At 47.8% G+C, this 14,158-nt stretch overlaps 1 protein-coding gene across 5 annotated transcripts in view; it reads left to right on the forward strand.

Annotated features, from left to right (window-relative positions):
* Positions 1-9,868, forward strand: part of MDH1B (malate dehydrogenase 1B) — a 101,941-nt gene extending 92,073 nt beyond the window's left edge. For all 5 annotated transcript variants that reach the window (XM_073646356.1, XM_073646359.1, XM_073646357.1 and 2 more), the window contains 2 exons: positions 2,290-2,362; positions 8,532-9,868. In XM_073646356.1, coding sequence (XP_073502457.1) covers positions 2,290-2,362; positions 8,532-8,629 — 171 coding nt within the window. In that variant the 3' untranslated portion in view covers positions 8,630-9,868. The remainder of the gene's footprint in view (positions 1-2,289; positions 2,363-8,531) is intronic.
* Positions 9,869-14,158: the final 4,290 nt, after the last annotated feature.

The following is a 14,158-nucleotide window of genomic DNA, read 5'->3' on the forward strand; positions in this document are numbered from 1 at the left end:
ACAGAACATTTTCCCAGAAGGCTTGTAGTTTGTCAAGATTCTCTTTGGCAAAGATCAGTCGTTCCTTTTTATGTTTTTTCTTCAGCAATGGTTTCTTACTTTCCCTTTGCCCATAAAGCTCTGCCTGGTTTAGTGTGCAGTGTATGGTACTTGTTGAAACCATGACCCCAGACTGTTCCAGGCTGGCCTTCAGGTCTTTGGATGTTTTACATGGTTGTTTTTTTCACCATTGGCACCAACCTTTGAATACATCTCTTGTCAATTTTCCTCTTTCCCGCACGTCCAGGGAGGTTATTGTCAGTTCCATGCTTGGCAAACTTCTTAATAACATTGCGTACTGTTGAAATTGGGATACCAATGTCTTTGGAGATGGCCTTATACCCCTTGGCAGTCTTGTATTTGCTAACAATAGCAGTTCTGATGTCCTCAGACAGCTCTTTTGCGTTCACCATTGTGACAAAGGAACAGGGCCTACCATGTGGCTTTTTAAAACAGTGAAGTCATCTTCATTGGCTAATTCATGTCACATGGGCACCGACAGTTAATCACAGGAGAATCTCTTTTGTGATTTACCACAGGTGAGTCAAAATGTGTTTCTATACTAAATTAATGTAAAGGGTGCCAATACCAGTGACACAGCAAGCTTTAGGTTTTTCTATTTTTCCTCCCATTGTTTTTGGTTTTAAATCATTGTTATCATTTGCTCTTTTGTATTTGACACGAGTGCTCTATACAAAAAACTTTTTCTCTTGAATAATTTTTTTTCAGGAGACATTCCACATTATGTACTTAAACTTCATGGGTGCCAATAACAATGAACAGGACTGTATTTGCAATTTTCGTTCTGGAAGATTCACTCCATGCTTTTTTTCTGAAAATCACACTTGTGTCCATAATAGTCACTGCACTAGTAGATAAATTTACTGAGGGGTGAAATTTGCAAAATCTGGTCACTTTGGACGATTTTTTGCTATTCTGGCACCTTGGGTAATTTTCTAATATTCCACTTAAATGATTCAATCAAAATCTGCTTGAACAGTCAAACAGAGTTGTTTTTTTTTGAGCCCTGCTCTGTGACCAAACAGTAGTTTCTTACAACGTAAGGAGTATGGTGTATCGCCATATTCGGGAGAAATGACATGACAAATCGTGGCATCACCTGTTACCCCTTGTAATAATATAAGTTTTAAGCTAAAATACGATTTTAGTGGTAAAAATATAATTTTTTATTTCCATGGCCCAATGGTAAAATTCTTTGAGGCACCTTTTGGATTCAAAATACTCTTTATAACTCTTGATGAATTACTTGAGATGTGTAATTTTACAAAACGGGGTCACTTGTGGGATCTGTCTGCTGTTTTGTCACCTAAGGAGCTCTACCTATGAGACGTGGCATCCACAATCTTTTCCAGTGAAATTTGCGCTCCAAAAATCAATTGGCTCTTCTCCTCTGAGCCCTGATGTGTGCTCAAACAGAATTTTTTGACCACATATAGGATATTTCTGTTTTTTGTGAGAAATGTATTAAGAAATTGTATGGGTTCATTTTTTGTTATTACCCCTTGTTAAAATGAAATATTTGAGACTAAAGTAATATTTTAGTTTAAAAAAAATAAATGTTTTAAATTTTTCATTCCACATTGCGTTAATTGATGTGAAGCACCTGAAAGGTTAACAAACTTCCTGACAGCAGTTTTTAATCATTTGCATGGTGGTGTCTTTTACAATGGTATCACTTTTGGGGGTATTCCAAAGCGTAGATCCCTCAAAGTTATTTCAAACTTCAATAGATCCATAAACAAAATAGGTTTTGTAAATTCCTTTGAGAATATGTACAATGTTTGAAAAACTCCCAGGGCTCATTCAGACGTCAGCTTTTCACATGCGAGTGCCATCCCTGCTTTTCATGGATAACACTCGTACCTATGATAGTCTATCGGGCTATTCACATGTCTGTGATTTTGGTCGGTGCAAAATCGCAGAGACATTTCTGATAGTGAACTGAGCATCTGATCAAACTAGGCAATAAAAGTCTATGCGTCCATGAAAAAAATCGGACCATACTCAGATGCCATTAGAGCATTGTCTGCTTTTCACAGACTGTTAGGTGAAGGTGGAAAAAATGTATTTCAAAGACAAGAAACTCTGATGAAACTTATTTGTCACACTAATAAAAATCTTATGAAATTCAGACCGTCTTTCTCGTTCGTGAAAATTTGATGTCTTATTGAGGCTTAAGTATGATTTATTCAGTTTTTACTATTTTATACATGTGTATCTGTATTTCAGGAAAAGAACATTGCTTTTGGAATTCTTCAAGAAGAAAAAATTGCATCTGAGGAACCCAAAATAGAAGTTATTGGTAATAGTCCTAATGTGTAGCATATGTGCGGCTAGAGATATTTTTTACTTATCCAGGAATAATATGCCTAAAGGTTACTTGTTACTGCCTAACAAGTTCAGAGTTCACCACTGATTTGTTGACTGCAGAATTCTAAAATAATTAGTACTTTTTTGCCATCACGCTAATACTACATTTAGCCAGTAACAAGTAATCTTTAGGCATATTATTCCTGGCTAAATGTAGTAGTGTGATGGCAAAAAATGGTTATTCAGGGAAAGAATTGTATATACAGTACAGACCAAAAGTTTGGACACACCTTCTCATTTAAAGATTTTTCTGTATTTTCATGACTATGAAAATTGTACATTCACACTGAAGGCATCAAAACTATGAATTAACACATGTGGAATTATATACTTAACAAAAAAGTGTGAAACAACTGAAAATATGTCTTATATTCTAGGTTCTTCAAAGTAGCCACCTTTTGCTTTGATGACTGCTTTGCACACTCTTGGCATTCTCTTGATGAGCCTCAAGAGGTAGTCACCGGAAATGGTCTTCCAAGAATCTTGAAGAAGTTCCCAGAGATGCTTAGCACTTGTTGGCCCTTTTGCCTTCTTTCTGCGGTCCAGCTCACATCAAACCATCTCGATTGGGTTCAGGTCTGGTGACTGTGGAGGCCAGGTCATTTGGCGTAGCAACCCATCACTCTCCCTCTTGGTCAAATAGCCCTTACACAGCCTGGAGGTGTGTTTGGGGTCATTGTCCTATTGAAAAATAAATGATGGTCCAACTAAACGCAAACCGGATGAAATAGCATGCCGCTGCAAGATGCTGTGGTAGCCATGCTGGTTCAGTATTCCTTCAATTTTGAATAAATCCCCAACAGTGTCACAAGCAAAGCACCCCCACACCATTACACCCCCTCCTCCATGCTTCACGGTGGGAACCAGGCATGTAGAGTCCATCCGTTCACCTTTTCTGCATTGCACAAAGACATGGTGGTTGGAACCAAAGATCTCAAATTTGGACTCATCAGACCAAAGCACAGATTTCCACTGGTCTAATGTCCATTCCTTGTGTTCTTTATCCCAAACAAGTCTCTTCTGCTTGTTGCCTGTCCTTAGCAGTGGTTTCCTAGCAGCTATTTTACCATTAAGGCCTGCTGCACAAAGTCTCCTCTTAACAGTTGTTGAAGAGATGTGTCTGCTGCTTGAACTCTGTGTGGCATTGACCTGGTCTCTAATCTGAGCTGTTGTTAACCTGCGATTTCTGAGGCTGGTGACTCGGATAAACTTATCCTCAGAAGCAGAGATGACTCTTGGTCTTCCTTTCCTGGGGCGGTCCTCATGTGAGCCAGTTTCTTTGTAGCGCTTGATGGTTTTTGCAACTGCACTTGGGGACACTTTCAAAGTTTGCCCAATTTTTCGGTCTGACTGACCATCATTTCTTAAAGTAATGATGGCCACTCGTTTTTCTTTACTTAGGTGCTTTTTTCTTGCCATAATACAAATTCTAACAGTCTATTCAGTGGGACTATCAGCTGTGTAACCACCAGACTTCTGCACAACACAACTGATGGTCCAAACACCATTTATAAGGCAAAAAATCCCACTTATTAAACCTGACAGGGCACACCTGTGAAGTGAAAACCATTTCCGGTGACTACCTCTTGAAGCTCATCAAGAGAATGCCAAGAGTGTGCAAAGCAGTCATCAAAGCAAAAGGTGGCTACTTTGAAGAACCTAGAATATGAGACATATTTTCAGTTGTTTCACACTTTTTTGTTAAGTATATAATTCCACATGTGTTAATTCATAGTTTTGATGCCTTCAGTGTGAATGTACAATTTTCAAAGTCATGAAAATACAGAAAAATGTTTAAATGAGAAGGTGTGTCCAAACTTTTGGTCTGTATGTTAGGCGTCGGTCTGGGGCTGGATTCGAAATGGGTCCAGGACCTTCTGTGGTCTCCCATTCCAGGCCAGCCAGGGCTGATACTGCTCAGCATTGTTGTCAGTCCCAACGCTTAGCTGTTCCACGAGCCCTGCAGATTGTCTCCCAGGCATTTGTGCCCAGCAGTGTTAAGCATAGGCTGCAGAGGGAGACAGGGCTCGTGGAGTTTAAGTCCAGGATTCGCCGCACTGAGCATGTCCGTGACCTGGCGGATCATGATTGGCACCCACCTGACTCGGTGACCTGTCACTCCCTGATTGGTTCACGGGTAACGTCACCAATAGCGCGTCGCTGGGCAGGGCTTAGTCTTTAAAAGGCCCGCCCACAAACATGGCGGCGCGCTCAGATCATTTGAGCTAGCTGTTTGTGGTGTGCACGCTGACTCCGGGCTCAAAGAGCCATAGTTTCCGCTAGGCAGGTTTAGCTCCATAGAGGCAGGTTAGCTTCATAGAGGCAGGTAGCTTCGCTTCGCTGACTGGCTCTGACCAGGGGGTTCGCCCTTACACCCCGAGCCGCCTGTGAGTTTAATAGAGCGGGTTTGCTCAGTCCGGTAGCACGCCGGCTGAGTGCTCGAATACCCGGCGGGAATCACCCGCAAGCTAGTGCCGTCTCCTATAGTGTAGCGCCTGTACCGTAGACAGGGCTACTGCTCATAGTCCGGTCACACGTCTCCCTGCGGTTCTTGGAGATTGTGTGAACCGCTTTAGCGCCAATCCCCATAGCGTAGCGCCTGTATCAAAGACAGGGCTACTGCTGTTCCCACGGACGCACGTCTCCCTGCGGTTCTTAGAGATTGTGCGTACCGTCTTACCCTTCCGTGTGCGTTAACACGAAGGGATAAGATTATTGTTAGGTGCGTCGCCGGTCGCTCTCTCCTCGTGCAGTAAACGGAGATAGAGCGTACCGCTATACCCTGTCCGGTGTGAAGTTAACACGGAGGGGTGTATCATTTAGTTGTCGTTTGCCTTTCCACCCGGGAAGTGTTCGGCAGCAGTCCTCTAGGCTGCATCGCGGACCCCGGGGTCGGTTGCGTTCCATTAAATAAAGTTGTCTGCAACCGCTCCCCCTAACAGTATCTGAGCGCCAGGGTCTTGCCGAACATGTCCGACAACAAACAACTGCAGCGGTATATACAGCAACTGGAGGCCAGACTTAAATCTCTGGAACAAACTCCTCCCGTCGCTGATATCACTGCAGTAGCCACCCAGGCGGCTTCTCTAGCGGCCAATATGATAAACTCGGCTGCGACCACTGCAAGTGCCCCACTACCCCGTTTTGCGCTCCCGGAAAAATTTTCTGGGGATAGTAAACTTTGCAGGGCTTTTATTAACGTATGCTCCATTCATTTGGAAATGATGGAGGCACGGTTCCCCTCCGAGAGAGCCAAAGTGGGATATATCATTTCATTGCTCTCCCACAGGGCTCTGGAGTGGGCCACTCCTCTATGGGAGCGGAATGACCCGGTTGTAGTAAATGCGGGCCTATTCCTTAGGACCCTGAAAAGTGTATTCCTAGGGCCCCAGATCACGCACGATACGGCTTTTAAGCTTCTCGCGTTGACCCAGGGTTCGGCCACCGCTAGTGACTATGCCATCCAGTTCAGAACCCTTGCGGCTGAGCTGGATTGGTCTGAGCGGTCGCTTATCCCGGTGTTCTGGAAGGGTCTGGCTGGGCATATTAAAGATGCTCTATCTACCCGAGAGATTCCAACCTCTCTGGAGGAATTAATATCTCTCGCTGACGGTATTGACTTACATCATGCAGAACACAGGTTAGAGCTAGAGGTTGGCAGTCCCCAGTACCTGTTGGCACCAGGCATCTTTAGACCCAAATCCAAGACCTCCGACCCAGAGCCTGAGGCTATGGATGTATCCCAGACTGAGTCTAGTCTCTCTCTTTCCCGTTCTGCACATCTCTCGGAGCACCCCGTAAATAAGGGCTCCAAGCAGCCGGTAAAGCGAGTAGGGCTTACCACCGTTGGTGGGGGTACATTAAATTCTGGATCCTCCTTCTCCAAGCTATCATATAAGGTGATCTTGTCCTTCGGTAAATCTGCAGTTATTGCCAAGGCGTGGGTGGACTCTGGTGCTGAGGGCAATTTTCTATCATCTACATTTGCCCAGAGACATGCCATCTCTACTGAGCCACTCTCTTGCCCAATGCACATTAGTGTTGCCAATGGGTCACTTCTGGATGTGCAAATCACTCATCGGTCGATCCGTCTCACCATATCATTCCCTGAGGGCCACCGGGAGGTTATTTCTTTTCTTATTATTCCCGGTGGATTAGACGAAGTGTTGTTGGTTCTCCCCTGGTTACGCTGTCATTCTCCACACATTGACTGGAATTTGGGGAGAATTTCTTCCTGGAGTGAGAACTGTGCATCTCAGTGTTTGGGCAAAGTCACCCGGAGGGTAGGCTCTGATCCTCCTATCATTGCGACATCCGGTACAGATTCCTTGTCGGTTTCCAGGACCCGGTCCTTGTCAGACTATGTCGCAGAGAATTCTCAGGAGGAGAGAGTGTCTGCAGTGTCCTCCAACCCGGTTCCGTCGGGGAAGACGTTTGTTTCGCCTAATCTACGGAATATGGTGCTCTCCTGGGCTCATGCCCCTAAGTCCGGAGCTCACCTGGGGGTCAAACGTACCACTAAGTCCCTTCTACGGTCCTATTGGTGGCCCCGGTGGCACCAGGACGTCAAGAACTTTGTTCTCGCGTGTCCCGTCTGTGCGAGAGATAAATCTTTTCGCCAGAGACCGGCAGGTCCTTCCTCTCTGTCACCTGTGAGGGATCCTACGCATAGAGAACCAGTTGTCACTGCTTCCCATCCTAAAAGAGGGTACCCTGTACACCGGAGGGGTCACTGTATCGTGGGTTCCCTCTGTGACCCGTTGGACCACATCCTTGCCCCCCGGCTCATGGAGGAAAATGCGCGTCAAATGGAGGGGGAAGTTAAAGGGGGGGATAATGTTAGGCGTCGGTCTGGGGCTGGATTCAAAATGGGTCCAGGACCTTCTGTGGTCTCCCATTCCAGGCCAGCCAGGGCTGATACTGCTCAGCATTGTTGTCAGTCCCAACGCTTAGCTGTTCCACGAGCCCTGCAGATTGTCTCCCAGGCATTTGTGCCCAGCAGTGTTAAGCATAGGCTGCAGAGGGAGACAGGGCTCGTGGAGTTTAAGTCCAGGATTCGCCGCACTGAGCATGTCCGTGACCTGGCGGATCATGATTGGTGGGTTGGCACCCACCTGACTCGGTGACCTGTCACTCCCTGATTGGTTCACGGGTAACGTCACCAATAGCGCGTCGCTGGGCAGGGCTTAGTCTTTAAAAGGCCCGCCCACAAACATGGCGGCGTGCTCAGATCATTTGAGCTAGCTGTTTGTGGTGTGCACGCTGACTCCGGGCTCAAAGAGCCATAGTTTCCGCTAGGCAGGTTTAGCTCCATAGAGGCAGATTAGCTTCATAGAGGCAGGTAGCTTCGCTTCGCTGACTGGCTCTGACCAGGGGGTTCGCCCTTACACCCCGAGCCGCCTGTGAGTTTAATAGAGCGGGTTTGCTCAGTCCGGTAGCACGCCGGCTGAGTGCTCGAATACCCGGCGGGAATCACCCGCAAGCTAGCGCCGTCTCCTATAGCGTAGCGCCTGTACCGAAGACAGGGCTACTGCTCATAGTCCGGTCACACGTCTCCCTGCGGTTCTTGGAGATTGTGTGAACCGCTTTAGCGCCAATCCCCATAGCGTAGCGCCTGTATCAAAGACAGGGCTACTGCTGTTCCCATGGATGCACGTCTCCCTGCGGTTTTTGGAGATTGTGCGTACCGTCTTACCCTTCCGTGTGCGTTAACACGAAGGGATAAGATTATTGTTAGGTGCATCGCCGGTCGCTCTCTCCCCCGTGCAGTAAACGGAGATAGAGCGTACCGCTATACCCTGTCCGGTGTGAAGTTAACACGGAGGGGTTTATCATTTAGTTGTCGTTTGCCTTTCCACCCGGGAAGTGTTCGGCAGCAGTCCTCTAGGCTGCATCGCGGACCCCGGGGTCGGTTGCGTTCCATTAAATAAAGTTGTCTGCAACCGCTCCCCCTAACACTGTACTGTATATTCATATGGAGAGAGAGAGTAAATTATTTTTGTATGTTTTACATAGTATTAAATAGAATACATTAGTGTTATGGAAATAATGATTTAATTCATTTCTTTAACATGATTTTGCATGTTTCAATTTTGTTTCAGAACAGGATAATTTGTCAAACGAAGTGAAAGAAGAATCGCCATTACCTAATGATGAAGATCAGTTAAATACCCAAGAGTCGCCTGACCATCCTAGCTAAAGTTCTTTCAGTTAAAGGGGTTGTCTGCTTTCATAGCAAAATTTCCAAAAACATTGAAATTAAACAAACAGATGAACGTGCAGACTTCCACTCCATAACCGCCTCTCTGCTGCTCTCTGTTGGTCTTTGTTGACATGGCTGCTCAGGGGATGTCACCTCTACAACACGTGACCACTACAGCCAATCACTGGGCTCAGTGGTCATGCCCAGGTAGACAGCACAAGACTGCTGAATGCAGTGATTGGCTGCAGCAGTTACATTCTGTAGTAGTAACTTCAGTGTTGCAGCCATGTCAGCTAAGTCTAACTGAACAGTGTATAGGGGGACTGAAGCTGCGGTCAGTAAGTAAAGCTGATTTTGTTATTTTAAAACAGATTAAATCTTTAGGAAATTTTGCTCTAAAAGTGGAAGTATACCTTTTAAATTCCAATTTGGTTTATTGCTACATAATGTCTTTATCAGTTATTACAAAAGCATAAGAAGTAAAATGTATGTAACTAAGAAAGGAAAATAACTTAAAGAGAATCTGTCAGCAGGATTTCACCCCCTCTTTCACAAACAAGTCCAGCAATATCTTTTCAAGGCCAGTCTTTCCCTCCGTTACTGAGAAGTCACCTTTTGCATTGAATCCAGCTCTGGGGACACTAGTGCTGCCTGACTGACAGCTCCTTTGCCTGAAGTCACATATTGTAGAGCCTGTCAGTCAATCTGGGGGAGGAGGCATTGCTGGGCGGGAATAGAGCTGGAGTGACAGAGGCTTCAGATCTACCATAGCAATTTGCATATCAATTCAAAGCTGATTCCTCAGTAACAGAGGAATAGACTGGCCATGTAAAGGTATTGCTTGACTTGTCTTTGAAAGAGCAACGTGTGCATATAAATAGTATGAGGTGTGAAGACCTGCTGACAGATTCCCTTTAAAATGTAAACTATTTCAGGGTAGAACTGCTTCTTAACTCTGGACATGCTCCAGGGCGTTCAGGAAGATAGTCCTGCTGACTTCAACCTAATTTATGTTCTGCAACTGTGCTGTTGTGTCAGCATCTGTGCTGCTATGTTTACATGTAAGATCACAGGTATACAGATCCACTGCACCCAACTACCAACCGTGCCATAGCAAAAATAGCAGATTTACTTCTGTCCAACTTTTCAGAATACAGTAGAGAAATTCCCTTTATAACATTGTAATGGTGTTTCTGAAAGGCTGTTAAGGTAATTAAAATGATCTGTTGTTCTCCATCAGTGTGTAGTCTGATTTTATACTGTCCATATCTTGCGAGTTATTATTACATTGCTATTGTAAATAATTCACTCTAAGAATATATTTATGTAAGATGATAAGTTCTAAAAGTCTGTAACTAGATTTTTGCTACCCCATCTGGGAGTAGCATGATGTAGGGGCAGAGACCCTGATCCCAGCATTGTGTCACTTACTGGGCTGCTTGCTGCAGTTTTGATGAAAAGTTTTCTCTGCTGCAGATCTCTCAGTTCTCTGAATGCTGATCCCTGTATAACCCTGCCCATACCACTGATTGGCAACTTAATGCTGATCCCTGTATAACCCTGCCCATACCACTGATTGGCAACTTTCTGTGTGCACTGCAGATAGTTTTAAAAATGCCAATCTGTGCTAGAGGCTGGATGATGAACAGCTCATGAATATGGAAAACTACCTGGAAGCAGGTTTATTAGTCCTCTAGTGATAATCTGCTGATAAAAACAGTGATTTTATCAAAACTACAACAAACATCCCAGTAAGTGACACACCAGTTTTATTGGGGTCTGCCTATTTCAGCAGCAGATGGAAGGAAGGGAGACACAGTCATTACTAGTGGGTAGGCGGAGCCCCACATAGGATAGAACACCTCAGATTAAAAAAGAGTGTTGTCCGGCCCCTCCAGCTTGGGCTCCTCCTACTCCAGCTCTCCAGTCTAAAATTTGAGGTCACAGAGGATGGTCGCTGCTGGAAGCAGCTCCTCAGAAAATTTTTTTTATTTTTATCGGACAGAGACTTAGACCCCCGTGGTCTTGAGGTCTCAGGGGTCTCAGCGCTGCTGGACCCCCACCCCTCCCTTGGCGGATCTGCATTACCCTTTGAGAGAGGTCCCTGCAGAACCCTGCCGGCCCCGGGGGATGAGAGATGCTTCCCTGGCGGGGACGCAAACCGCGCATCTGGGGTCACTGCGTTCTCCGCCCTGGGGGGAAGCTTGGGCACAGCGCCACAAATCCCTGGGGGTCCCTGTGGTGCTCAGCTGGGTGAGTACTCAGCATGTTAATGTGTTTTGAGTGCTTCAGCGGCTGCTGCGGCAGCCGCTGCTACATGTATTCTGGTGGTGACTTGTGTTTTTTTGTCCGCAGGTGGATGCCTGCAGGACATGGAAGCGGGGCAGGAGCGGAGAGCGGAGGAGTCGCGCGCGCTTTTTTTGAAGCCGGCGGGGGGCGTGGCTTCGCGCCTTCCCGGTCTTTCGCGGGCAGGAAGCACTCTGAGCGCGCGCTTTCTCCTGCCCCTCCTCTTCCGGCTTCTCTCTCCTCACAGCGCGGCGGCCATTACTGAACGGCTTCCATCGGGCTCCTCACTCTCCTCTCCTCCCGACAGACCGAAGGAACACTGCACCGCGGCCAGCTGGGTGAGTCGCTTCTGCCTGTCAGGGCAGAAGCTTAACCCCTCACCCCCTCAGCGCAGGGCACCTTTCTGAGGCACAATAAGGTGGCAGACTGTGCTGTCCTGCAGCTATTACCTCATATAGAGGTTCCCTCTTTGTCTGGGGCTCGCACATCCTTTTCTTTTCACAGAGGTTGTGGGGAGTCTGCGACATTAACCCCTTATTAGGCGGTTATCCCTTAATTGGGGGTCAGCTGGGGTAGCTCTCTCTTTAAGAGCTTTAACCCTTCAGCTTTCTTTTAAGAAACCACACTGTCCTACTTACTGACAGGTTTAACCTGCCATATACTGTGTGAGGGCATGTCAGATCAGGGTCCAGGAGGTGCGGACCGTCTCCCAGGTCCGCTACAGGATCAGTCTCGCGTGTCTGACACGCAGGAGTCCTCGACGGCGTCAAGCGCAGCGGTCGGGGGTTTCGGTGATGGGGCAGTGGTCAAAATGGAGGCCCTCACTCGTTCTATTGATGGCCTGTCTGACCTTCTAGGTTATTGGGTGTCAGCTAGATCCTCTCATGGCAGGAAGCGCCACAGGCCGGTACTGCCCTCCCCACGCAGCGACTCGGAGATCTCTGTTATGGAGGGTTCCCCTTCAAGCTCAGATGGGGAGATGTCCGATTCGGATAAGGAGGATCGGCAGGGGCACTCTGCCTCTTTTTTGGGCCGTGCAGAGGCTTTTATTGGAGCCATGAGGGAGGCGTTACAGTTTCCGGAGGAGGTAACTAGACGTCCTGGTAAGTCGGCCCGGATGTTTCAGGAGTCGCATAGGTCGCGCTTGGCATTACCATCTCTGGATGAGCTTAATGGGGCAGTGGAGAAGGAACGCCTGTGTCCAGATAAACGTTTTCAGGGAACACGGTTTTTTGAGGCACTGTATCCGTGTTCCACGGAGTTGATTAATAATTGGATTCCTTCTCCTGAAGTGGATGTCCCTTTATCCCAGCTTAGCAAATCCTCATTACTGCGTGTTAAAGGGAAGGCGAGTCTGCAGGATCCGCTGGACAGAAAAACGGAGATGGCGGCGAAATCCATCTACGAGGCCGCGGGTCATGGATTCAGAGCGGTGCTAGGATCCATGTGTGCTTGTAAAGCTTCCCTATGCTGGTTGGACCGTCTACGGACGGCGTGGCAGGATGGATCCCCGCTATCCGAGGTAGATGGGCTTTTCAAGTTGTTGGAGGATGCGGCCCGATATGGCAGTGATGCAGGTTTGGATACCGCGTCACTGCTGTCCAGGGCGCAATCCTCGGCGGTCACAGTCAGAAGAGCACTGTGGCTCAGACAGTGGACCGGGGACGCGGTTTCCAAGCAAGGTTTGCTATCTTTAGCTTACAAGGGTGGTCAGTTATTTGGATCTGACCTCACGGAGCTGATTGTCAAGGCAAAGGCAAAAGAAGCGGCCTTACCACAGCGAAGAACTGTGGCTTCTGCGTCGGGCAGGCCTAGTACCGGTAGTAGTCGGCGGCCCTTTCGGTCCAGGGGACGGTCCGGTCAGCCCTCTTGGGGATTGGGTCGTCCCTCTTTTTCAGGAAAAAAGGCTTCTCAGAAATCCCGCACTCCCTGGAAACAGAGCTTCCGTCAAGACAAGCGGGAAGCTGACAAAAAGCCCGCTAAGGCGGATTGACGCCAGGTTTTCACTCGAGGGCTCTCGAGTGGGGGGTCGCCTTCTCCAATTCGAATCGACTTGGGCGTCCCGCGTTTCGGACGCCTGGGTGACGCGGGTTGTGTCAGCAGGCTACTTCATAGAGTTTCTTTCTCGACCCCCGGACAGGTTTTGCCGATCTCGCATTCCGTCAGAGCCCGAGCTAGTTGCCGCTCTACGGCAGGAGGTCGATTCCCTTCTGCTGAAGGGTGTGGTGGTACCGGTTCCGCCGGAGGATCGGGGAAGAGGGTTTTATTCAAACCTCTTTGTGGTCCCCAAAAAGGAGGACAAATTTCGCCCCATTCTGGATCTCAAAAGATTGAATCGGCATGTCCGCACCCGGAAATTCCGCATGGAGTCGCTTCGCTCGGTTGTGGCGGCCCTGTCGCAGAACGACTTTTTGGTGTCAATCGACATTCGCGACGCTTATTTGCATGTTCCCGTCGGAAGGGCCCACCAACGCTTCCTTCGTTTTGCCATAGGTCAGGACCATTTCCAGTTTGTGGCCCTACCATTCGGGTTGGCCTCGGCGCCCAGAGTTTTTACAAAAATTCTGGCACCTCTCATGGCGATCCTTCGAAGACAGGGGGTTACGGTTCTTCCCTACCTAGACGACCTTTTGATTGTGGCGTCCTCAAAGGAGGAGGCGGTGACGGCTCGCAATCTATCCCTTCAGCTCCTGGAGGACTTCGGGTGGCTGGTCAATTGGAAGAAGTCGTCTCTGGAACCGTCGCAGTCAATCCTGTTTTTGGGGATGCATTTCGACACGGTACGAGCAGTGGTGTCCCTGCCTCCAGACAAGCAAGCAAGTCTTCTTCGACATGTACAGGTTATGAAGTCTTCGACAGCAATGTCCCTTCGAAGGTGTATGCGCCTTTTGGGTTTGATGGTGGCGTCAATGGAGGCACTTTCGTTTGCCCAATTTCATTCCAGGACTCTCCAAATGCTCATTCTGAACCGTTGGGATCGATCACAGGCTTCGCTGGATCGCAGTGTCATCATCTCCCACAGGGTGCGAGAGTCTCTAGAATGGTGGTTACGTCCGGAAGCGTTATCCCTGGGGAAGTCCTTCCTCCTTCCGAGGTGGTCGGTCATAACCACCGATGCCAGCCTGTCAGGCTGGGGGGGTGTCTGGAACGATCTCTGGATTCAGGGAGTTTGGTCGTCGGAAGAGTCTGTCCTGCCGATCAACATCCTGGAATTAAGGGCGATTTTCCTTTGCCTCCAAC

The sequence above is a fragment of the Phyllobates terribilis genome, unplaced genomic scaffold (assembly GCF_046119375.1).
Source record: "Phyllobates terribilis strain yellow unplaced genomic scaffold, ASM4611937v1 Scaffold_9__5_contigs__length_417890890, whole genome shotgun sequence".
Classification (NCBI taxonomy): domain Eukaryota; kingdom Metazoa; phylum Chordata; class Amphibia; order Anura; family Dendrobatidae; genus Phyllobates; species Phyllobates terribilis.